The sequence below is a fragment of the Protopterus annectens genome, chromosome 10.part0, assembly GCF_019279795.1.
Source record: "Protopterus annectens isolate FY-2018-M chromosome 10.part0, PAN1.0, whole genome shotgun sequence".
NCBI classification, from domain to species: domain Eukaryota; kingdom Metazoa; phylum Chordata; order Ceratodontiformes; family Protopteridae; genus Protopterus; species Protopterus annectens.
The window spans coordinates 1,664,848,846-1,664,873,546 of record NC_056744.1 but is presented as its reverse complement, the minus strand read 5'-3'; the positions used below and the strand labels follow the sequence as shown (position 1 = coordinate 1,664,873,546).

The 24,701-nt window shown below is 38.0% G+C and overlaps 1 protein-coding gene across 2 annotated transcripts in view; it reads right to left on the bottom strand.

The window, feature by feature from the left end:
* The window catches only part of LOC122813874 (zinc finger protein 578-like), an 890,730-nt gene that overhangs the window by 12,858 nt on the left and 853,171 nt on the right, over positions 1–24,701 (bottom strand). For both annotated transcript variants that reach the window (XM_044086414.1, XM_044086413.1), the window contains one exon: positions 4,229–4,348. In XM_044086414.1, the coding sequence (XP_043942349.1) occupies positions 4,229–4,348 (120 nt within the window). The remainder of the gene's footprint in view (positions 1–4,228; positions 4,349–24,701) is intronic.

Genomic DNA, 24,701 nt, shown 5'->3' with positions numbered 1-24,701 from the left:
TATCCAATGTCTGGAGTGGATGAAGTCATTGACAGGCTAAGCAAAGCAAGTTTTTAACCATCACAGACTTCACAAAAGGGTACTAGCATATTCATCACTCATAAAGCCAGAATGAGAAGATGTCATTTTCCACCTAAATGGCCTTTTTCATTATGCTGTCTTACTCTTTGTACTTCACAGAACTCCTACCCCCTTTCAAAAGCTCATGGATAAGGCTCTGAAACCTCATGCCTGTACCTTGATGACACAGCCATTTATTCAGAAGAGTGGGATCACAGTCAATGTGCAAGCTGTGCTGGACTCTCTAAAACAGGGAGGACTTGCACTACAAGCTGCCACAAGTAAGCTTTGCATGACTGAAGAAAGCAACCTAGGTTATGGGTTTGCAAAAGGGGTAATTAGACCTCAAACAGCAGCAACCTAGGCTATGGAACTGTGAGAGGGGTAACAAAACCAGTAACTAGACCTCAAACAGATAAAATAGAAACTATCAAAAACTAAGCAATACCCAGTACCAAATGAAAACAAAACAATTTTTTCAAACTTGCATGCTGCTTCCAAAAGTTTGTACCCAACATTGTAAAGTGCTTTTGACAATTTAAAAACCATGCTATGTTCAGAATCAGTCCTTACTGCCAGACTTTACTAAATAGTACCTTAAAACCATATACATACTTGTGCCAACAAATACATGTAAATAATGTACATAAACTACATATAAAAGATTCATGCAATTATTGCTAATAATGTAAATGTTGCAGATATAAAATATATAAAAAAATTATCTGTTTAAAACAATATATGTTGAAACATACTACCCTGATGTCCTTAAGCTAATGTCAAAAATGGCTTAATGGTGATATAATCATTGATGCCTGGTTTTCTCGTGGCATCAGTTAACATCTACCACTTACTCTCTCTCATACCCAGGAGAGCTTTCCAATTATTACTATTTAGTAGATGCATTATGCTATCTTATTAATAGTAGTATTATAGATTGTAGTGTTGCTACGCAGCATTATCTATATCTATAATATCTATAATAAGTATGTATTTATTTAATTTAATTTTATTTTCATTTTTGTATTGATTAAGATCTACTGTATGTTTTTATCATGTGGATTGAGTTGGTTTCTATTCATGCAGAGAAACGTTCTCGCTATGAAGGAATGTGTAAAGTGTAAAGAGTTAATCACTGTCTTTTTAAACTTTAAATGGCACACATTTTTGGCGCCAAAAAGTTTATATAATTGAGTTTCAAATCTGTGTTATTCATTCTGATGAAGTCTGCTCAGTCAGATGAAAGCGCTTAACCGTTATTTTATTATTTTATGTACTACTCTTAGTAGTTAAACAGTTATTGTTACCTGTTCGAGTCGTGTTGCACCTGTGTTGCTATTCACATTATCAAGACATTCTTGTCTTGGAATTCACGGATTCCAATGCCCTGGACCAACTCATTCTTACCCCCACCAGAGGTAGAAACATCCTTAACCTGGTCATTACTAACATGGGTGATCATTGCTCTACACCAGTAATGAAATCTTCTCTGGTCAAATCTGACCACAAGCTGATCACCATGGATATCCACATCCCACACCCTCACCCCCCAAAGGAAACAACTTCTCCAAAGCTAATTTTGAGCTTCTAAAACAGAGGTGGCCAACTTCACAACACCCATGCAAATGGTAAATAGGTGCATGACTGCTGAATCACACACCAATGCACTGTATACACACATACACAAGTGCGTGGAATGGGCCATACCAAACAGAACCAAGACACTCTCCTCAAAAAAAAAAAAGGAAACCAATCTGGGTGGTCCCCCACCATAAGCAAACTCTACAACAGAAGGAAAAAACTGTTGCAGAAAAGGGTAAATTCCCAAGACTAATAAAACTCCCTTGTTAGCCTCAGCAAAAAACTGAGATCCATCATCAAATCCTCTAAAGCTAGCTACGAAAACAAAATTGCTGCAGATTCTAAAGACAACCACAAGGCATTCTATAGTTATGTCAAGAATCTACATGGCAATATTCAGATCTGCTCTGAGTTATAGCACAATGGCAATACATATACAGAACCAACTGATATTGCCACCATATTGGCCGACAGGTTCAGTGTGAACTTTACCCCCCTTTCACCCCCTAAAGGGCCTATCACCATACCGTAGGAATGCCAAGTCCCTATTATCACAGCTACACAGGTAAAAAACGCACTGTCCAAAGCCAAGAATACAGCTTCCATGGGACCTGATAATATCCCTGGCTGTGTTCTACATGAATTACAAAGTGAACTGGCACCACACCTGAGTACCCTGCTCAATCAGTACCTCATTTCAGGCTTTGTTCCTACCGAAAGGGGCACTGCTATGGTCAACCCACTCCACAATAGAGGAGCGACTACAGACCTTGGGAACTACCGCCCCATTAGTCTGATGAGTTTGATATGTAAGGCTATGGAGCACATCATCATGGACCTTATAAATAAGGACATAGGGAATCTCCAAACTCTGGACCCCATGCAGTTTGAGTTTGTGAAAGGTAGATCATGCCTGCTCAACTTGATATACTTCTTCAAGTCTGTCAACAGAGCTGTGGATGAGGGCAAGGTAGTTCACACCACCTACCTATATCTTGCCAAGGCCTTTGACACCATCCCTCGCTCAGAAATCATAGATAGACTCACTAAACTAGGAATAAGCCCCTATGTCATAAGATGAGTTGCCCACTGGCTCACTGACAGAATCCGCACTGTGAAAGTAGCGGACTCAAAATCTGACTACCAACCAGTTACAAGTGGTGTCCCACAGGGATCGGTCCTAGGTCCTCTCCTGTTTGGCATCTACTTCTCTGAAGTTCAAGCCAACACAAAGGGACTCTCCCTGACCAAGTTCACAGATGATTGCAAACTGGGAGCCATTATTGATTCTCCACCTGATGTAGACATTCTACAAAAAGGCCTCACTGACACCAGTGACTGGTGCCAGAACCTTGGCCTTAAGCTGAATGCCAAAAAGTGCATTGTCATCCCCTTTGGGAAAAATTCAGTGCCCATGAACTACCACATAGGCAGTAGTCCACTAAATACCGAAGGTGTGAGAAGAGGCCTGGGGACACAGGTTGACAGCAACCTCTCCTTTGATAACCACATTGTCACTGTAGTCAGAAAGTCCTTCTATGTGGCACATCTCATTACAAAAGGTTTCTCATCCAGGAAGAAAGATCATAATCCCTCTCTACTCATCCCTCATTAGACCTATTATAGAATACAATGCCCCATTTGGTATGTACCTCATTAGACACCTACAACAATTGGAAAGGCCACAAAAATACCTCACTAAGAGGATCTTAGGCCTTAGACACATGCCCTATATGGACAGACTCAAAAACCTCCAGCTATACTCTGTCTCTTATTGCCTACTTAGAGGCGATCTCTGCTTGACCTACAAAGCCATGTCTGACCCAGAGCTGCTAGATATGCTACACCTAAAGAAATCCCAATCCCTCCATGCCACATGCTCTAGGGACCTAAGTCTCATTACCACAATAAACAGAACATGCTGGAGGGACAGGTTCCTAACCCAGAGACTTCCCATACTCTGGAACAAACTTCCCATTAACGTCAAGCAGAGAACTTAACTTGCCCTCTTTAGGATCTTGATGAGTGGATGGACAATAGGAAGTTCACCCTGGGGATCACTTCAGTGGCCTTGCTTGACAGGGGGACTGGGAACTAACTTTGGGCGGCATGATGCCAGGGAATCTTCTTGGGCTAGGCTTATACAGACTCCAGGCCCATTAGCCTAGTACACACCTATGAACCTATATGTACAAATACAACTTAATGTCTTATAGTGGAAGCATCAGTAACCCATATATATGATGACAGCAATCAGTCTTCTACGACTATCCACAGAGTCCAGATTCTGCATTTTATACTAGTTTACACAAAACTGGAAAAGTTGTCTTTTCTATAATGTCCATGTCTTCCACACACTGTCTGCCTGCTGGTCTACTACCACAGTCACAGGAATAATCCTTTTTATGTTAAAAAGATCTTAGTTTTTTCATATTTACATTAACATATCTTATCAGAATTTTCCTTGTTGTGTCACACCATTTAGTCCTCTAACATCATGCACGTTTTCACTTTTCCTAAAATATTTAAAACATCAGTTAAAAAGAACAAATTTATGTAAAATACAATTAATAAATTATTTACATACTGTTGAAGTTATCTTCAAAATGATCCTTCTGCTTCCTGATATTTATTCCCGTCACAATATCCTTTGGAACTTCATCTGCTTTAAATAGCTGTAATAACTTCTCTGGAGGAATTTTGTATCCTGCATATAAAAATATAAACATAATTACTAATTAGTCTATCACAACTGGACAAGGATCACTTTAGTAGAGGAATGAAGACACAACATTCAAACTCAAAGTGTATATTAACAACAGGATAATGTACAGATGTTTGTCACTACAGACCCTGAACATTACTGCAGATGGTAACAGAACTACATTAGTCATCACAGATGCAATGAGGAAGCAAATGAAAACATCCTTAGATATTACTAATCCTTAACAAGTCAGTGCTAACCATATGGTTGGAAATGACAACATCCTTAGATATTACTAATCCTTAACAAGTCAGTGCTAACCATATGGTTGGAAATGACAACATCCTTAGATATTACTAATACTTAACATGTCAGTGCTAACCATATGGTTGGAAATGACAACATCCTTAGATATAACTAATCCTTAACAAGTCAGTGCTAACCATATGGTTGGAAATGACAAAATCCTTGGATATTACTAATCCTTAACAAGTCAGTGCTAACCATATGGTTGGAAATTAACACAGAAATGCCAAGGGGATTAACAGAAAATACAGTAGAGAAGAAACACACAGCAGAAATATAAAGTTACATCATGCAATTATTAGGAAGAAAATAAAACAGGCAAACAGAAGAAAATGAGTTAGGAGTACAGGGACCATGTAAAAGGATTGAGTGGGGAGAAGCAGTATGAAAAGGAATATTCTAGATATCAGACTGAATATAGGAGTAATATAATTTATCAAATAAGAAGCTGTAACAGAGGGAACAAGTGAGGATAGAGAGAGAGAGAGAGAGGTATACTACTTTGTTACTGTATGGCTGCCCAGAAGGGGGGAGTTTCTATGCAAATAAATATGCAAACCAGCTGATGTAGACAGTGAAAGAACAAAAAGGAAGAGATGGCAGGCCATGAGTGGAATAAGATAAACATGATGACGTGGTTAATTCAGGAAAACATAAGTCAGATAAGTAGCTGCATTAGATAAGCAGTAGGAGGGTGCCTTGTGTTGGGGAAGGGGGTTGTGGGTGCAAAATGTCAATGCTATGCTAAACAAAATTCACACCAAAATATTCCAGGATGTATTACAATGGGAGATATCAATTAGTTAGGTAAAACCACATGAACATGATTGACAGAGGTAAAGTTCCAGACTAGTTTCTTGTACTATGTCACTGCTGGTTGATTACATATATCGTGGTCAATTGAGTAGATAGTTCTATTGTTGTTTTTTTTTTTTCTTCTTTTAGGAAAGAAAAGTGACTCACTGAAGTATGTTTTTGTGGGTCTATATTAGATCACCGAATGCTTAAAAAAGCAAACGGTGACTGATCGAACTTATGCAAGCGAAAGCTTAAAATATCGAAGCAACAGAAACCCGAATTGTTTCCCAGGGAAAAAAGTTGGTTGTCTGTTTCTGTTGCTTCGGTATTTTCAGTGCTGTGGTGGAAAGTTACGGGTCAGGTTCAGGTAAGTGTGCGATTGTGTGGATGTGAGTGTTAGGGAGGGTTAGGTGGGTTAGGGTTAAGCCGCGGATTAGGTATGTGTGCGATTATGTGGACGTGAGGGTTAGGGCGGGTTAGGTGAATTAGGGTTAGGAAGCAGGTGAGGTGAGTGTGCGATAGTGACGGACCTTAGGGTTAAGGTTTGGGTTAAGGTAAGTGGATAGTTAGTGGTGTGTGTATAGTTTAGTGTAGGGTTAGGTGTCAGATTTTAGGTGTATGTGCGTGGATTTCTGTTTGTTTGGTGTGCTTGTGTTGTGGGTATGTGTTTTGGAACAGCAATTTTTTCCCTAGGAAAAAAAATCACTGTTCTGACAGTTCGAGATTGTAAGCTTCTGCTTACATAGGATCGATTAATCACAGTTTGCTTTTTTAAGCATTCAGTGATCTAATATAGCCCCTGTTTTTGCAGTTTAAACTGAGGGATCTGAGATGGGGCTAAGTGCTTAAGGTACAGAGGGGTGAAGAGCTGTAAAACCAACCAACTACTGAGGACAAAATTGAAATAAAGAATAAAGTAAACAAAGTAAAAAGTCTAGCTTAAGATGATACTGATTGCTGGTCACAATACTTCGTGAATAGCAGAATGTAACTATTCCTTTTATTCAAAGGGGAAACACACCCACAGACTCAAAATACATGTTTATTTCATAATGACTTGTTGTTTCCTACATTTTAACACCACTCTGGTACTATTTACAGGTTTTTAAATATTTTTATACACAATTTTTGAGTCTGACCACATGGGGTCTGGAATCACGAAGTAATTCTGATTGTTCAGTCTGCCTCTAGGTATCCCACAAAGCAGTGCTTGTCTGTAAAATATTACATCACACAGACCAGTTTCTTTCTAAAGCTGTCACTGCATTGATTTTACATGCATACACTGCTGTCTTTCAGTCAGTTTTATGTAACATTTCATACCATTCAATGACTACGTAGAACACAAGCAGTGCAAATGCCACAGAATAGACTTTCAAAGCACTTTTTACTGCTGCTTCTTTTTTTGAATGGCTAAACTGCAGTCTTCTGTGAAGCCTGAATTGTACTTCTTTGACTCATCCCCATCCCCTTTCACACCTAACTTCCTTAGCTGTCAAACTGCTAAGGGTAATTTGAGTTGTTACCAGCTGTGATTGACAGCTCACAGCAGGAGACTTGACTCATGTACCGTTTCCTTATTCTAGTCTTTACTTTCTGTATGGATAGGAGAAGGACCAGGGAACTGTGACATTACAGCATGAGTAAGGGTTACCACCTGTCCCACTTTGTGAGGGACAGTCCCTCTTTAGGCAGTTGTGCCCTGCGAAAAAATCAAAATATAGCAAATGTCCTGAGATTTCAGGACAAAAATATTTCCTAAGTTTTCTTTAATAGTTGCATAAAACAGTTATTTTATATATGAAATTTATATATGTTATGTGAAGTAGCGCATTACAGCAAGAGTTAGGGTTACCACCTGTCCCACTTTGTGAGGGACAGTCCCTCTTTAGGCAGTTGTGTCCTGCAAAAAAAAATCAAAATATAGCAAATGTCCTGAGATTTCAAGACAAAAATATTTCCTATGTTTTCTTTAATAGTTGCATAAAACAGTTATTTTATGTATGAAACTTCTATATGTTATGTGAAGTAGCATAAACAATTCAAATGTTACTAGAATAAGCTTTTATTTGTGCAAAAAAGTAAAGTTCTGTAGTATGCACGGCTGTAGGTATGTTTTGTCCTGGAAAATCTCACATTTCTGCAGAACATGTCCCACTTTGGGCATTTGAAAAGGTGGCAACCCTAGCATGAGTTGGTTTTAAGATGTTTGTGGTGACGTCAGTTTGGGGAGGGAAATGGCCAGAAAACTACCTACATTCAGAGGCCTTGATGACATCTGTGAATTGGAGACAGCAGCAAACGTTTCTAGGGCGAGATAACATTTTTGAAAGTGAAACGACCACAGTATAGTAAGGTACTGTTCTAGTGGAGAGAAACAGTCAATTTAAAATATTTTAAATGCTGTATTGTTGTTTATTCATAGCAGGGACAGTAAATAGGGAGAAAAAGGACAGAGATGTTGAGCATTTAATAACAGAATCTCATTGTTGTCCTTTAATTACATTAGAACATTGTTGATCCTGTCCTTGACAAACTGAAAAAAAAATCAAGCCATGCAGACACAATGAAAATAAGTATATCATTTTCAAGGTTAATATTATATATCTGTATTTTAAAAATGCAGTTATATTACTCTAGTCTACATGCAATATTTTGTATTTTTAATTAATTCATTAATGCCTACCAGCAGTTAATTAGATACCACATTCCTGGTTGCCAACAAGCAAGACAGCTACTGCCTTGTGCTGAGAGCAAAAAGGAAAATTAAATGTGGGAATGTCTTTCATCTGAACATGCAAATCATAATTTTGAATTCCTTACTCAGTTGAAGTCAGTTTCTCTGCTTTAATGTGCTTAACTGTGGAACTGAATACTGCAAATTCAGTACAGCAGCTAATTTGTAGTACAGCAGAAGTGATGCGTACAGCCTGCTTTTCCAGCAATGTTACTTTAAATATGACAAGGCGGCCTGTGCAACTAGCACTGCAGGTATTATTAACAGTATGATTAGCACAGCTGATGTTAATGAATAACTTTGCCCAAACTATAGCAGTTCTGCAGATTTTCTGGAAATAGTTCAAAATAGATCCCCAGGTATTCTAATGCTACTTAGTCTTACCATTCACACCTTCCTAATATCCCCACCTTATGCTGTAACTTTAGGAGGGTCATACAAGCCAATCCCAGAGTAAATACTGAATCTCACTGCTTAACTAATAGAGAAAGTTTGGGGGGTACTGGGTTCTAAACCTAATTCTCCACCTTGTTTTATTTATCTATTAGTGAATGTTTAGGTCTGTGTTTTTTAGCAATGGTGAAGATACTGGACTTGCACAGAAACAGCAGGTCTAGGACAACATGGAGTCTAACAATGTGGCAAGTGAAACAGAACTCCCCTTAAAAGTTTATAACATACTGAATAAAAGGAATGAACTTGCAGCCTCTCTTGATAGCTTATGGACTTCAGGCCTCTGATCTCTTTTGCTAGGAACCTTTCAGATATTTCACCTGATATATTCAGTGAGATACATTCTGAATGAGGCATTGTATTCAGTAATTAGTCTGACTAATGCCACATACAATTCGGTGTTTTCCACTTTAGACCTTAAAGATATTCCACTAGTAATTAGCTGTACTAAACAGAAAGAATTCCTGACAACCGTTATCATATTATGGTCAAATGAGAGAGAATTATCCAACTAAGTGTGTAGGCCCTGACTATATTTTTATTTTGTAGTGGCATGTTGTCTATACAATATGATGAAGGACAAAAGTGAGGATATTACACTTTTTATCATCTAGTTTACACCCATTTTTAGAACACCATGAATTTACTAGGGAGAGGTCAATACTAGGGGGTCACTTGACAAGAACCCAGTCTGCTGTCATTTGCAAACTTTGTGAACCAGAGGTCTTGGCTCTCTCTCTCTCTCTTGCCTTGAGCCACACCTGGTCACTTTCATTCTTTCTGCTGAGGCACCTGCTGCCCACATTGTGTGGGTTCTGTTTTTCACCAGTTTGTTATCCATCTTACCACATATGGAATTATTTTTGAAGTTTTGGTACTTACGTATTATCGCAACCAGATTTTTGTGGTTGCGGTAATACATTTGTTTGCCTAAAAACGGATAGTGGGAGTTGTGTTAAGGTGGAATTTGATGTTTTCAATGTGTATGACTTAGTTTGTCCTTACATTTGGTAAGGTAAATCAACGTGGAGAAGGAGAAGTGAAACTACGTACTGTAAAGTTGGTCACACTGCTGCCGTGCAGCAGAAAATGAAAGATGGACACCTGGGAAATGTTTGGTTGAACTTCTTCTGTTCTGCAACATGGATTACTTATAAGTGTACAATACTTTCTTCAGAGAATAAGACGCAGAGACCTGCAAATCTTTTTTGGTAAATTGTTGGATTTATTGTTGCAAACTGTTGAGTAGAACTGAAGTTAAGGAAAATAATTAAGCGAATATGTATGTGCATACTTTATAAAGTACTTGTACAAAGATGCTGTTCTGTTAAGTGGCAGTCCGATAATAATTTCTTTGGAGTCGTTGACAATAATGGTTTATTTTTTGGATTCAGATGGTGTTATCCTTGTGGATACTACTTATTGTTGTTGGACTGTTTAGTGGATGTTTTATGGCAGCATACTTGTGGATTGTTCAGTCGCTGGTTTACTGTTTGGAACGTGCCTAACACATAACAGGACTTGAAAATGTAGCATGAGTGACATAATTTTGGGAACGGCTTCAAACAAATCTTCATTTTTCAACTATTACACTGCTATTCCTACCTAAACAAAGTTTTTTTTTAAAGGTAACATTGCTTGTGTGATTCTGCATACATTTCTGGATTAAATTACCCACAGCAAAGAAAGAGGTATTATCGCAAAAATCTGGCTGCGATAATACGCAAGTACCGAAGTATTTAGCTCCTGTATGATACCAGCATGGAAAATGGCATCAAAGGCCTTGGCCAGATCAAGATATGTCACGTGTGCTACACAGTCTCTGTCTACAGCCTTAGTGACCATTTTGAAGATTACCAGATTGAAAAGACAAGAATTATCCTTCACATAGCCAAACTGTTGGATAAACTCTAAGGTTCTTGATATCACTACTAGAGAAGATGAAATTAAAACAGCAAATGTTCTGAATCACAGACTTCAAGAAGACTTTTATTATAGAAGATGAAAAATACTGCAAACATTTCAAGCCCTAGGCACCACTGTAGTTATGTAAATATTTGTAATGTTTAACTTTCATTTTTAAACAAAAATGATTATACGTGTTCAATTAATTTGACGTTTAATTTAGAAATGAATTTGCTCTTTTATGATTAATACTGTCTGGCAATAAAGAACAACCAATAAAATATTTAAAAAGTCCTGATATAATAATTTATGAGCTCAATTATAATCCATACTGTGGTTTTGCAGGATAAGTCTTCTAGGTCTGATAGGTTTGTAATTGCCCATGTCAGTTATAAGGTCACCCTTACTGAGTGGCATCACCACTGCAGTTCACTGCTCATCAGGGGAAAACAGTAGCTAAACTTAGGCTAAACAGCTATAGAAGAATGTATCTGCAAGGGCATGTTTACCACCATTAAGCAAACCGAGAATTCTGTCAGGTGCCATGGACGAAGTATTTTGTCCTTGTTTAGCATTTTCAGTAAACTATATTTTGAGATAAACTGAGACAATCAAGGATTTAGATATATCAGGGCTATGAATTAAAGTCAACATTACATTTGTTTGCAGGATAATTGGCAGTGCCTACTGGGTCAGAGTAGGAGGCATCATTATGAATAAGTTCAGACCAATCTAAGGTATTCCTTCTTAGTTTTTTAACACAGCTAAAGTATTTATAATAATCTTTGATGCTAAAGTATTTATAATAATCTTTGACTAGAGATGACAACCTAAGTTCATGGCCTAATTTAGTAGGCCTGATTATATTTAGTATTTTTTGCACCTACTGAATAATTTAACTCATTCCATCCAGTAGAGCTCTTTTGTTTGTGTAACTTTAACTCCCAGTGGGTGTGGTTTCAGCCTTAAAAAATGAAGTTATCACCTTACAGTTCTAACAAATGCTCATTAACAGAGTTCAAATATCAAAACAATTGCGTTTGCCATCATGTATGCTTCAAGATAAAATATTCTGATACCATGTATGTAACATGGTTTTGGAATTATTAACGCAAATATGAACAGGCAATATCTGATGCCTAGAAGAGCAGTAGGAGGTAACTGCAGAAACATCTGGAGATGTCACTCGGCTGTAATGAGTTAAGGAGCCTTTCCTTTGTTGTATAAATTTATGGTGGTGGACAACCAGGCTTGTTTGTTTTTGAATTTTCCCTTGACACTTGAGTCTGGTAGGGCCTGCTAGCTTAAAGGATTTTTGTAAATTTGTACATTTTTGTAAATGGATGTAGAATTTTCTACTGAGGCTATGCTGTATTAAGCTCAGTGGAAGAGCAGTCACAAGTGAATTTCAATATTTTGTCACACAGTAACTTAAGGTTGTTGTGATTGTGGTCATGTCTTTATCTTCAGTAGTGTTTGCAGTAGGGACAATTAGGATGTTAAAGGTGGTCACAAATTAGTTGTCAGACTTCAGTGGATGACCAAGAAGCAGTCATTTTGCAAGTATCAGGTAATGACTACTGTGTTTTCTACAAGGTTTATTTACCAACTGCTTAACAAAATTCTTGTTTATTAAGTCTAGGAGTTTTTGAATACATCCTCCATTGGAGGTATAGGTGTCCCAGTTTACTGAAGGGTAGCTGAAGGCACTCAGAGTAATGAAGTATGTTTTAACAGGGACATCATTTAAAATACTAAGGAATATTACATGGTGACTGTGACACAAATAAGACGTGTTTGCATTAAGCTTTTAGATGCTAATTATTCCTATCCAGAGTGATTGGTAGTTCAACGAGTTTAGTTTGTGGATCCTTAGGGATCTGCCTGCAGGCAATAATATCATCATCATCATCCTCTGTTTCTCCATTTTCAACAATGGGATGAGTGTCATGTCAACTGTCACCATCTCTCTCTCTCAATTCACTGCCACTTTCTTTGACAGTCATACATGGTTATCACAGGTTGTTTCTCACAAAGTAAATCTATCTCTTTGCTGCACATCCCAGTTTCATCTTCCCTTCATCTCTATCTCCCCAATCTTCTTCACCAAACTGTCTTTAATTGGAGCTACTCTGACGTCTGCTCTGATGTCAACATTTTTCATCTGTCCCACAGTATGCATCCTACCACTTGTTTCAGGCACTTCATGTCCATTACCTCTAGCTTCAACTGCTTTACCTTCACTGCCCAGGTTTCTGTACCATATGGTAGTACTGGTTGTACTACTGTTTGGTACACCTAACTTTTCAACTTTTGTGTCATTCTTCTGTCATACACTATGCATGGCACTCTAAGCCAGATGGTTGCAGCTCCTCTGATTCTAGATTTGACCTCTTCATTCTGGCTTCTGTTTTCATAACTGCTCACTTCTGTCTCAGTTTTCATCATCTTAAAATTTCTCCATTTGTTGCCATGAAAATGGCCTTGTCTGTACTCAGTTTCATCTGATGTGTCTTCAGTTTTGCATTCCTTTCCTCTATCATTTGCTGAAGGTCTTGTTCACAGTCTGCCTGTAATGCAACACCATATGCATACATAAACTTTTTTGATCTGTCCCCTCCAAACTATCCATTAATGTAATTATGAGCAATACGAACAGCAGTTCAAGCTGATCCCTTATGCACACCCACTGCTACAGGGAAACCCTGAATCTAAACATTTAGTACTTGTGTCATAGACTGGTTGTACATGGTCTGCATTAATTGTATTTCTGTGACTTCAAACTATCTCAGGATTGTGCAAATTCACTTTACTGTGATGTTGTCAAATGCTTTCTCCAAGTTTAGGACTGCCCAGTAGGACTATTTTCTTATCTCTAGCTTCCTCTGCAAAATCTGTCTCACTGCAGACATAGGTTTAGTTGTGCTGTAAGTGTTAATCTCCCATCTTACTATACAGTACTCTGAGTATTAGTTTATCAGTCAACCTGTTTAGCACTTTCATGCAGTGTGACAGGGGGGTTTGATACCTCTATACTGCCCACAGTTCTGAATATCCCCTTTGTTTTTGTACACTGGCAATAAATGCTTATTCACCAGTCATCTGGGATACACTTTTCTCTCCATACTGCTATGAGTACCCTCCGGAGTCATGTCTCCCCTTTCTCAGCCAACATCTTGATCATATCTGCAGTGACCTCATCTAGGCCTGATGTTTTCCCTTAGTGCTGTTCTTACTCCTACATTTAGGGTGGGCTCTTCTTCCTCTTTCATCATAGACTTTGTATGAGGCATGCGGCAATGCGACCTTTGCTGTGTTTTCTTAATTCTGAAACTGCAAGTACTCCTCATCTGCCTTTGATGTCCTGGGGACTAGTCAGCAGGTTGCTGTTGACATGTTGACATTCCTTATGAATAATGACTTATGTCAACATATCAGATACTTAATAGGGCAAAGTAAACAACTAAAGATGGTAAAATATCAAGTGAAGCCAATGTGCTGGACATAAAGTAAATGTTAAAATCATAAGATCTTGGTAATAAAATGTCAACTAAGGAAATCATATAGAAGTTTCCCAGCACACAGGCTTCCAATCAATCAGTCAGAACACAGACTGGGTATATGCATTTATGAACAATAAGTTGAATGTTCCTAACCTTTCTTTTTTTTTTTTCAAAAAGAGTTTTTATTTATTTTGCCATAGAGATATACATCACAAAATACATGTGGATTAAATATGAACGGTAATATAGAACAGAACAAACAAACAAAAAAAAGATAACTCGTTATATACAATATATACACTTATGCTGTTTAGAAACAGTAAAATATGACTCAATTAAAAGAGTAGTCTAAATGACAAGAGACAAGTACTATAACTGCACACACAATACTGACATTTGATTAACATTAATAAAGCATGTAAAAAGAAAACGATTGATACTTAATTTGATTTGAACCATCATTACTTGTGGTAGAGATAGAGGGGGGAAACCGCAATTAGATAAGGATAAAGGTGAGTAGAGTTTGGCGATCATAAAGTGGTTTGGGTTATATGAGCTCACTATCAGTCAAAAGCTCAAAAATGATGTTCCAGAATTTATGGTAATAGGCCTGTTTGTGTAAATTAGTAATTAAAAGCTTCTGTGAGGCAATATATTTAACGGCCAGTTCCTTGAACCCTCCCCATGAGAATTTAGAATGATCTATCCAATGTTTGCTAATGTAAAATTTTACAAGTAGACAAGAGTGTTGTTGGGATATGCAATTTAGATATCTTGAGGTTAGTGATATGGAGCAATGCCATTTCCCGTGAGAGGGTTGATTTATGATAACCCATTTTGTCAAGTCTCACCTTGAGAGAGCACCAAATACTGTGGGACTATCTGCAAAACCATAACATATGTAGGATATCAGCATGTGGGTAGTGACAACAGGGGCATGAAGACGAAACATTCGGGTTAAATTTGTTTAAATGCACCAGAGCGAAGTATAAATTGTTGTTGATCACAAATTGTGTATAGGTGAGTTTTTTAAATGGGGAAAACTTAATTGTGGATTTAATAGCTGTTAATTTCTGTTCTACTAGTATGTTAGATTCCTGTTAATCCCAATATTCTGCGTAAGTAATTTTTTCCTGACAAAGGATTGAGATTATAAGTTTGTAAGATGTAGACAGCATATTTTTCTTGATGGCTAAACTATGCAACAGTTTTTCAACCAGGATGCAGTCAGAGTCCATAGTATGAATATGAGGTAGGGATGCAATAATTTCCCTTATCTGCCTCAAGATTATGAGATATATTTTTAGATAAATTTAAGAAAGATAGCAGTTCTGTAAGTGATAGGTGTCTATGTTTATGAATATCCCATAGTGTATATTCTTTTATCAGGGGGTAGTCTTATCAGGTTAATCATACTGCCATTCAATTTAAGATTCAGGTTAAGGTGGATAGGCTAGAAGAGGAGAAGAGCATTCGCCAGATTCAGGGATTTAAATAACTCTTGGAAGGTTTTAATTGAAACCTTTAGGATATTGTGCAATTTCAGATTCTTAAGAATTGATAGGTCTAAAAAAGGGAGAGCTTTGGGATTAAATTTGCTATTTAGGGTGTGACTATACCACATTTTACCCATAAAGGTGTCCATGATACAGAGTTTGGATGAAAGCTGGCTATTGTAATTATTCTGTTAGCGTGCATAACCCTATAACAGAGATGCAGATCAGGCATTGCAAGGCCTCCCCTAGCTTTCGGAAGGGTGAGTCTTTGATACGACACCCTGACAGATTTGGGGTGCCATATAAACCGCAAAGGCTTCATGAATTATCGTAATAACAGCTTTGGGAATGGAGGAGAGGGAGGCATAAAGATGAGAGAGAAGCTTGGGGATGGGGAGGATGTTCATTTTAATGATATGTTTTTGCTAAAATAGGGAGTTTCATCTGTTGCCATCTAGACATATCTTGTGAGAGCATTACCCATACTTTAGTTATGTTGGACTGTAGTACTGAAGAAGAGGAATGGTCATAACAGACCCCTTGATATTTAAAGGAGTCTACTATATGAAAAGGTGAATCTGGAAGGAAGAACTGCCTATGAGCTAAGGGGTTGAGTGGGAAAATGTAAGATTTATTTTGGTTGATCTTGTAGTCCGAGATATAAGCAAAGGTGTTTAAGGAGGAAACTAATTTCTTGTTATCTGACAAGGGAGGCTCAAAATATTGGTTTAGGTCATCTGTGAATGCCATCAAGCTAGTTCTGGTATTGAAAACTTTAGGGATTGAATGATATGTTTTTTGTGATATGAATAAGAAAAATGGTTCAAGATACAGGTTAAAAAGAAGAGGGGAGAGAGGGCAATCTTGTCTAGTGTCGTTTGTGATTTTGATCGGTTGAGAATACTGTTAATGTATAGGCGGGTATAAGAACTATTATACAAAGTTTTAATGATCTTGGTGAATTCGGGAAGTATGTCGAAGTAAGACAGCACAGTGAACAGAAAGTTCCAGTTGACCCTATCAAATGCTTTGCAAGCATCCAGTACCAAAGCATACCTTGGGTTGCTATCTTTCTTGGTAAGATTAATCATGGTTTCCAATGTAAGAGTATTGCCCCAGGTATGTCTGTTGGACATGAAACCTGATTGTTCTGCTGAAACAAGGGAATGGATTACCTTTTTAAGTCTTTCGGCAAGAATGACTGATAAGATGTTTATATCCACATTCATTAGAGAGATTGGCCTACAATTATTAAGATATGATTTGTCCCGTCTGTTTTTGGGGATTAGTATGGTCTTAGAGTGGTTGATATAAAGGTCCACAATGCCATTAATGGATATGCAATTATAAAAATTGAGTGGGATGGAGGCTGGGTTGTCTTTAAAAGTTTTATAGAAATCTGGAGAATACCCATCTGGCCCTGGAGATTTTCCAGGTTTGAGGTTAGCAATGGCCCTTAAGACTTCTTGAATCGTTAAAGGAGCCGAGAGGATTGTTTGCTGATTCTCAGATAATTTTGGGAATGTGATGTTATTCAGATACTTTCTCATCTCTGTAATTGGAGTTTGAAAATGGCTACTAGCATAAATCTCAGAGTAGACTTGGTGAAATAAATGAATGATTTGAGTATTTGACTTATATAGTGTATCTTGATGGCAGATGAGGGCTATACTGGATGGTTTGTGTTTGTTTTCAGTAAGCCTAGCTAAAGCTTTAGAAGGAGATTGAATCGAATCAGAATATTCTGTTATGAATCTAAGTTCCTGTAAGGAGTAGTTAGATTGATGGAGGTCAAATAAGTCTCTCTCTTTGTTTATCATTTCATTTTCCGTGGCTAAGCTATGATTCAATTGAAGTTTATAGCCCAGATTATTAATGTCAGATATTAAACGGTTCTCCTCTTCCTTCCTCTTTTTTTAAAGAAGGTGGATTTTTGAATAAGAATACCCCTCATTACCATTTTACATGCAGCCCAATGGACATCATAGGGGATATCTAAGTTACGAAGTTTAGAGTTCAACTCACTAAGAATGTTAGCGATCTCTACAGAAACTGCACGGTCATGAAGGATATTACTGTTAAGAGAGCAGTTAGAGCTTTTGTTTCTTAGAGATGCGTTAAGAGTAAACTTTATTGTTAAAGCAATCCTTGAATGGTCTGAAAAGAATCTGGGCTCAGTAGAGAATTTTAAATGCCACTTAGTTAAAGAACGAGAAATTAAAAAGAAATCTATGCATGACCATGAATTATGACATTTCGAAAAGTAAGTGTAGCTGATGTTTTTCAGGGCATGTTTCTCAAATGATACTGGATCTAACATATCAAAATCAGAGGTGAAATCCATTAGTGCTAGGGAGGCTTGTGTATTGTAAGATTTGGATTTATTAGAGCGGTCAGTGTTAGGGTTAATTACTGCATTCCAATCTCTCCCGATAATATAAAGGTGATTGGGGAAATTTAACAGCATGTTATAGATTTTTAAAATGAATTCCTGCTGTCCTGAACAAAGTCCATAAAGGTTTATGAATAAAATTGGTTTAGCAAAAAGGGGAGATTAGCATGTGAAATAGCACCATCTACCTTCCTGATCAGTACCCTTGTCGATAATAGACAGTTTAAATGAATTTTTGATAATAATAGCGACCCCCCCTGGAATTGCAACTGGATCCAGATGAAATAATGTTCTTTATCCATCTCCTGTTCCTTTCCTTCTCCCAGTCTACATCTAGCATGTGTGATTCCTGAATGTAACAAATATCCATTGAAGATTTAAGCAATAAGTGCATTAAGATTCCTTTTCTTTCTATCCTGGAGCCCTCTAACATTCCAGGATATTATATCCCACACGTCATTCATGGCTAGGAGAATTTACTGTTAGAAAAGTAGATTTTGTAGAGTGAGTGGGAGGCGAAGTAATGTGTGACTTAAGATCAATTCGTGAATAGGTGAGTGTGTGACATCTAAAAAGAAAACAGCACATAACTCTCTCAAATCTACCCTAGTGCCTGCCCACCTAACCCCTATATATTTGAGAGATAATAAAAGAAACAAAACAGTAAAACGTATCTTAAAAGTGAGAACAAAGTTAAAAAGAATGGTATAACTATATTTGCAAAATATGTACAGAGCTAAACTCATTCCAAAAGTCGCCATCTGGAACCCTACTTAGCTTATCCAGCAAGCTCTTAAACGAGAATACGGACAGTTTTGGAAAATATTCTAACACTTAAACATCAACTTCTACTGTGTTGTGTATATAGCTCAAAGGGAAACAAACAGGCAAATATCAGGATACATGAGCTGTACTAATCCAAAAAAAAAAGAAAAATGGGTGACTATGGAGTCAGGTAGAACAATCTTCTATCAGAGTTAATATTAACCAAAACAAGAGGTAACAGCTGACAACTGCTCCATTAAGACAAAGCACTAAACTCAACAGTGAGCACAGGACAGCAATAAACTAGGTAGCTTCATAATCCAAAAAGTATATAAGCTAGAATATATAGAAAACAGAACACATGATTTCCAACAGTTAATAAAGCTAATAAAATTCAAAAACTACATAGGATATAAACCTTGGCGAGCATCATAAATCATAACATAACTCGCAGGGTAGCATTAAAATGCTAGTTAACGGACACTGTTCCCGAGTGGGAATTAACAGGTGAACAGTTGCTGATTGCGAAATATAAACATAGAAATGAAGAATGGCCATTCTTCTCACTCAAATCATTTTATAGCCAGAGTGATTGTGAGGTATGAGAATGGACAAAAAGCAGTGCATGAAACAACTTTTCTTATTTGTAAAAAAACAGGTTACAATGGTAGAGAATACTCATATACAAGTTTCTCCAGTAGAAACGGAGCATTCGCATACAGAGCACTGATAGAGTCACTGATCGGACGTCCGCCTGGAAACAAAAGATTAGCACAACTTTTCCTAGCCGTTCAATGACAGCAGTGAATAGCAACATTATTCTTAATAAATCTATTTATATAGAAGTTGTATGGCAAACGGATCAGAAACGGAGATTCTGGATTGGGCTAGCCATGCAAAAAACTTGAATCAGCTACTGAACTTTGAGGTAATTTCTAGGTTGATACATCCGGAGTTTCCCCAAAGCATTTCATGAAAGTGGCGCTGGCTTCTTCTGGTGAAGACATTGTGAACTTTGTGCCACTGTGGAAGAAGGATAAAGTGTTCAGAAACTTCATCTGCAATCTGATATTGCATTTAATGAGGTTAGTACAGTAAGGAGAGAGTTTATGGCGTTTTTCTTTTATTTCATAAGGAAGATCCTGTGAAATAGATATAGGAAAGGTGTTCCAAGTGAAGTGATTAATTTTTTTGTATACAGCCAGGATGGCTAGTAAGGTTCTTTTGGTTGTACCAGCAAGGAAAAGATTAACTTAAGAGTTGGGTTTAATTGATTTTGATCATATCTTTCTGGTAGACCTCTAATAATCAGATTATTCCATTGGCTCCTAGCTTCCAAATCCAGAATTTTCATCTGCATGTCAGTTAAAGCCTTGTCCCTGGTTCTTAGTTCTAGTTTTAGGTGTTCTATCTCCGTCTCATTAGATTTGGATCTTCCTTCCACCAGGTCTAATCTTTCTGCAATCTGTTTAATTGTACCACCGAAATTGTTGAGTTGATCCGAAAATCCTTGACTAGCAGACTGTAACAGTAAAAGCGCTCTTTAGATCATCCATTTGAATGGAGATTACGGCCTTCTGTTTCATGCCTTCCTTCACTAGTTCTTGCTGAAGTTTAGATGTTTTCTGCCTCTTTGAAGCTGCATCTTTTTCTGGGGATGTTATCGCTGATCGTTTGGTTTTTGATGTTTGGGTTCCATACCTTCTATTTCTTTAGGCATTATTGTCAGTACTGAGTTGCTTCCTTATTTACCCTGCGGTTGCTGTCTGTTGCAGAGGTGCTGAAGTCTTCAGGCCTCTATGGAGGTTCGTATTGGTAAGAGTTAGATGAGAAAAGAAAAAAAAACAGCGTTTTATCTTTTTAAATTTGTAGTCCTTAGATAGAGATGGTATGAAGGAAGGTTAAATGCAGACTCTTGCCTTATGTGGAGGCTTTATTTGTCGCAGTTTACTGGCAAATATAGGATTTTCCAAAAGTTTGAGTAAGAGCTACATGGAGAGGGTGCTGCTCAAACGACCACCATATTGGAATCTTGAAAACTGCTACATTTCTACCTTAACCCCTTAAAGGTAAACTCCACCCTCACTGTACATAACGTTATACCAATGTTGTTATTTCTTCTTGTATTATTACTTGGGAATTGATTTATGCTTAGGAACCCTTCAGCAAGTTTATTTTTCTCTAGTTATACCTGTTGCACCTCCACAGATCATGAAGGTCCCATCACCCCCCATTAAATTGTGCATTGTTTCGGAAAGGAACTTCCCTCAACCCGAAAGACCCTAGGCTAGACATCATAGCTTGTCTAATTTTCACTGTTAGCCATGTTAGCCAACGCCCACAAATTTTGCACCTTGAAAGTTTTCGGAGGATACAGAAAGAGAGTTTGCAATTCCGCAGGGCTGTACACAAGCATCACATACAGAACCGTACATGATTCATAACCATGACCAAACATAAAATAATTATACATTTTTTTAACCTCATTTACTTTTAACAACAGCTGCTACATATGACAGGACTTTTAAGTATTATACTTTGAAGTACTAGCTGTTTCTGTAGTATTACTTTTAAGTATTATACTTCTGAAGTACTAGCACTTTCTGTAGTATTACTTTGAGGTATCCTTCAAACTAGCAGAAAGAGGAAAGGGGAGAGGCAGCCCAAGACAATACCTTCCTTGTTCACATTTATGTCCAGTCCTATTACATTTCAAACTATTTGTTCTTACAGTTTGGATAAATAGCTTCCACCATTAGTCAAACACAATTCAGAAAAAGTGACTTAATTATTCTTCTCTTTCTTGGTCATGAACTCTTTCATCATAGAGTCCTTGTAAACTCTGACAGCTTCTCAGGCTGAAACCTTTTGAAAGTTCTGCATGCCCAACAACTCCACTCAAGGATTCGTTTCCCATCCTGAGACTTCCTAACAATACAGCTCTAGCTTCTAATTTGTTACATTTCTTAATGAAATGCACAGCTAACAAGATATACAACTCTACCTGCTTCTAAAATATCCCTTCTTTGTTTTAACAGAATAAGAACAAATAAATAGCTTGCATCTAACTTATAACTATCATAGTCCTATTACCATTCATTTGGCTGGCAGTATTGCATTTCTGTTCTGAGCCAGACATTCATTAGCATTTCTCTGCAAATGTTCCTACAATGGACTCCTGCATGAAATCAGACCTTTCAGCAAACCTTTTTAATTACGCCTCCTTCTTTTATGTTTTCTAAACTCTTTCAAGTGGTCCGTATTTCTTCTTATGACCAAGTATTTTGAAATTTACAGGAGAAATTAATTCAGATATTTCTGAAAGCATATAACATATTATTTTCAATACTAATAAATGCTTTTAGAAAAGAAAATTTGCCTAAAAGGAATCCATTGTTTTTCGCTTCATTTTGGATTTTAGCGTCATGTTAGCATAAAGGGGTAAATCCCTAACAATGCCACAGGTGACTGGGGTTCAATTAGTTTCTCAGGTGTTTGAGGAGTGGCAGCAGAAGAAGGAGCATGCGCACCTTGGGGAGGGGGCACACCTGGGTGCTCCTTGCTTTAGATCCTTAGTGGAGGCTGGGGACACATAAGGGGGCATTGTCCTAAGTGGGAATAGACAGACAACATTGGCTGAGTCACCACAGATACAGAACAATATGTTGTACATTCCCATTACATGTCTACCCACTGGACATTTAAAAGGGAGTTACGTCATAAGCAAAAAAAAAAAATCCGCTGTGCACTACCTGAAATTTGTGACTAAAGTTGAATAATGGCCACACTGTCCCCAGCCCAACACAAGCTATAGTAACCTGTGCACACCTCTGAGTTTGGGAAGACAAAGAAATATGGACATTGTCCCCAACCTCTGACACAACCCACAATGACATTCCATGCACAACTCTTAAAAGGTCAGTTTTAAACTAGGTGGTGCTCAAGACAGAGGCCATTATAAACCTGCATCAAAATCCACTTGTGCTACCATGGAGTACGAGTACTGCTATGCCCCCAGAAGCTCTGAAGGTCTGGATGTTCAACAAAGTATTTTATGCCTTACTGCTCTGAAAGATGACAAACTCGGTATATCACAGATCACAAGAGGATCAATTACTGTCATCCAGACACCCGCCCACCCCCAACAAGCAGTTATAGCCAATTCTGTGTACAATTCAGATGAGTGCAACGGAAGACGATAGCCATGTAATGTAGTTCACATAGAAGTATTCCAAGTTCCTTTGCGCATTTTACATTAGTTCTGCAAATCCAAAACAATGAGTAAGCAAAAAAGCTAACTAGCCATTTCCTCTAGAGACCGCCTCAATAATTACAGCTCCTTTTCTGTGCATTTCTCATCTGTCCAGGCAAGTAATCTATCCAATGTCACAAAAATGGTCACTAGTCTGGAAAGCCGATGGGTGACTGTTTAAACTGAGTAAAGAACAAGAGGTCGGTTACTTTCAACAGACAGCTCCAAACCCCACTCAGTTGTTCTAGTCCCTTCTGTGTGCACTTCAGACAACTTAAGATTAAAAATAGCGTTCATGTGTTGTACTTCAGTTTTGTCAACTTCCATGCAGAAAGCAGCCATACAATAAAGTATTCCAAGTTGTTTTACAAAAATTACATTATTTCTGCAAATGCCCATTAGTCTTGTAAAACCAGATAGTGACTCTTTAAACAAAGAAAAACAACAAAATGATCAGTTACTAGCTCCTACCCCTGTCTAGCAAGTATAGATAAAATGACAGCCATGTATTCCATTTCAGGCTTTGTTCAATGGACTACTTTACTATGTGGCTATTGTTTTCACGTTGTTTCACATGAATCACAGTAATCCTGCAAAGCCAGACAGTGACCTTAAACTGAGAAAACAAGGTGGTAAATTTACTTACTAAACAAAGCTGCCACCATCATCCAGCAGTTACAGATAAACACAATAGCAAATTTGTGTGAACGAGTCAAAAACCAAGGTGTTTATGCAGATGCTATACATGGTGGTACACAATGCCATCTCTGAAGACACTGAATCATCAGATCACACACATCATTTCATGCCTTCCATGATAATAACATAGTGAACTGGTCCCACCTTGAAATGACACCAAGCGACAGACTGTGGCCATGTGTCAGCCTTTTCTGCAGCCCTGTGGGATTTTTGTAGTACATATCCCAGTTGATACCGCAGTATGTTTTGCTTTATGTATATTAGCCAGACAGACCTTCCAGTGACCTACTGGGGACACACTAGGGGTATCCCAGGCTTCTGTATTCCATCAGTTTAATACCATGCTTCATGTGTGGTTTTCACACACTCTAGAAGACAGAGCCAAAACCATGTGGGAGTTCTAGGACATAGCCTGTTTTCTTGAGGTACTAGAGGCAATAGACTGAACTCACCTGCTAAAGAGGGAAGGAGGTATGTGAACCACAAAGTGTTTCACTCCCTAAACTCCAGGTGGTTTGAATTGCACTAGGTATCATTTACAATGTATGTGCAGGCTACTCAGGTAGTTATCACAGCTCTCACTTACGGCACACTTGTGACCTGTACCAGAAGTTTCTGGAGGCTGACTTCACTCACCAATATCTTGCTGGGGATGCTGGATATGCACTGGAATCCTGGCTTAATAAGAAGCCTGAAAAAGCAAATTAGAGCAGTAGACAGTGAAATCCTCTAAAGCAAACTTTAAGTTCAAATTGGCTAAATCTACTAGAGACAATCATAAGGCCTTTGTCACATATGCAGAATCTCAAAGGAAGCATCCAGATCTGCTCAGAACTCGTGGTCAAGGACACAACATATACAAATGCTGCAGATATAGCAAACTTGCTGGCTGACGGATTCAGTGGAAATTGTCACCCCTCTATCCCCCCATCAGTAAATGAGGCCATCTCCAGTACCTGCACCCCCTCCCCTTATATCTAGGGAACAGGTCATCACTGCTCTCTCAAAGGCAAAAAATACAGCCTCCGTGGGACCAGATAACATCCCAGG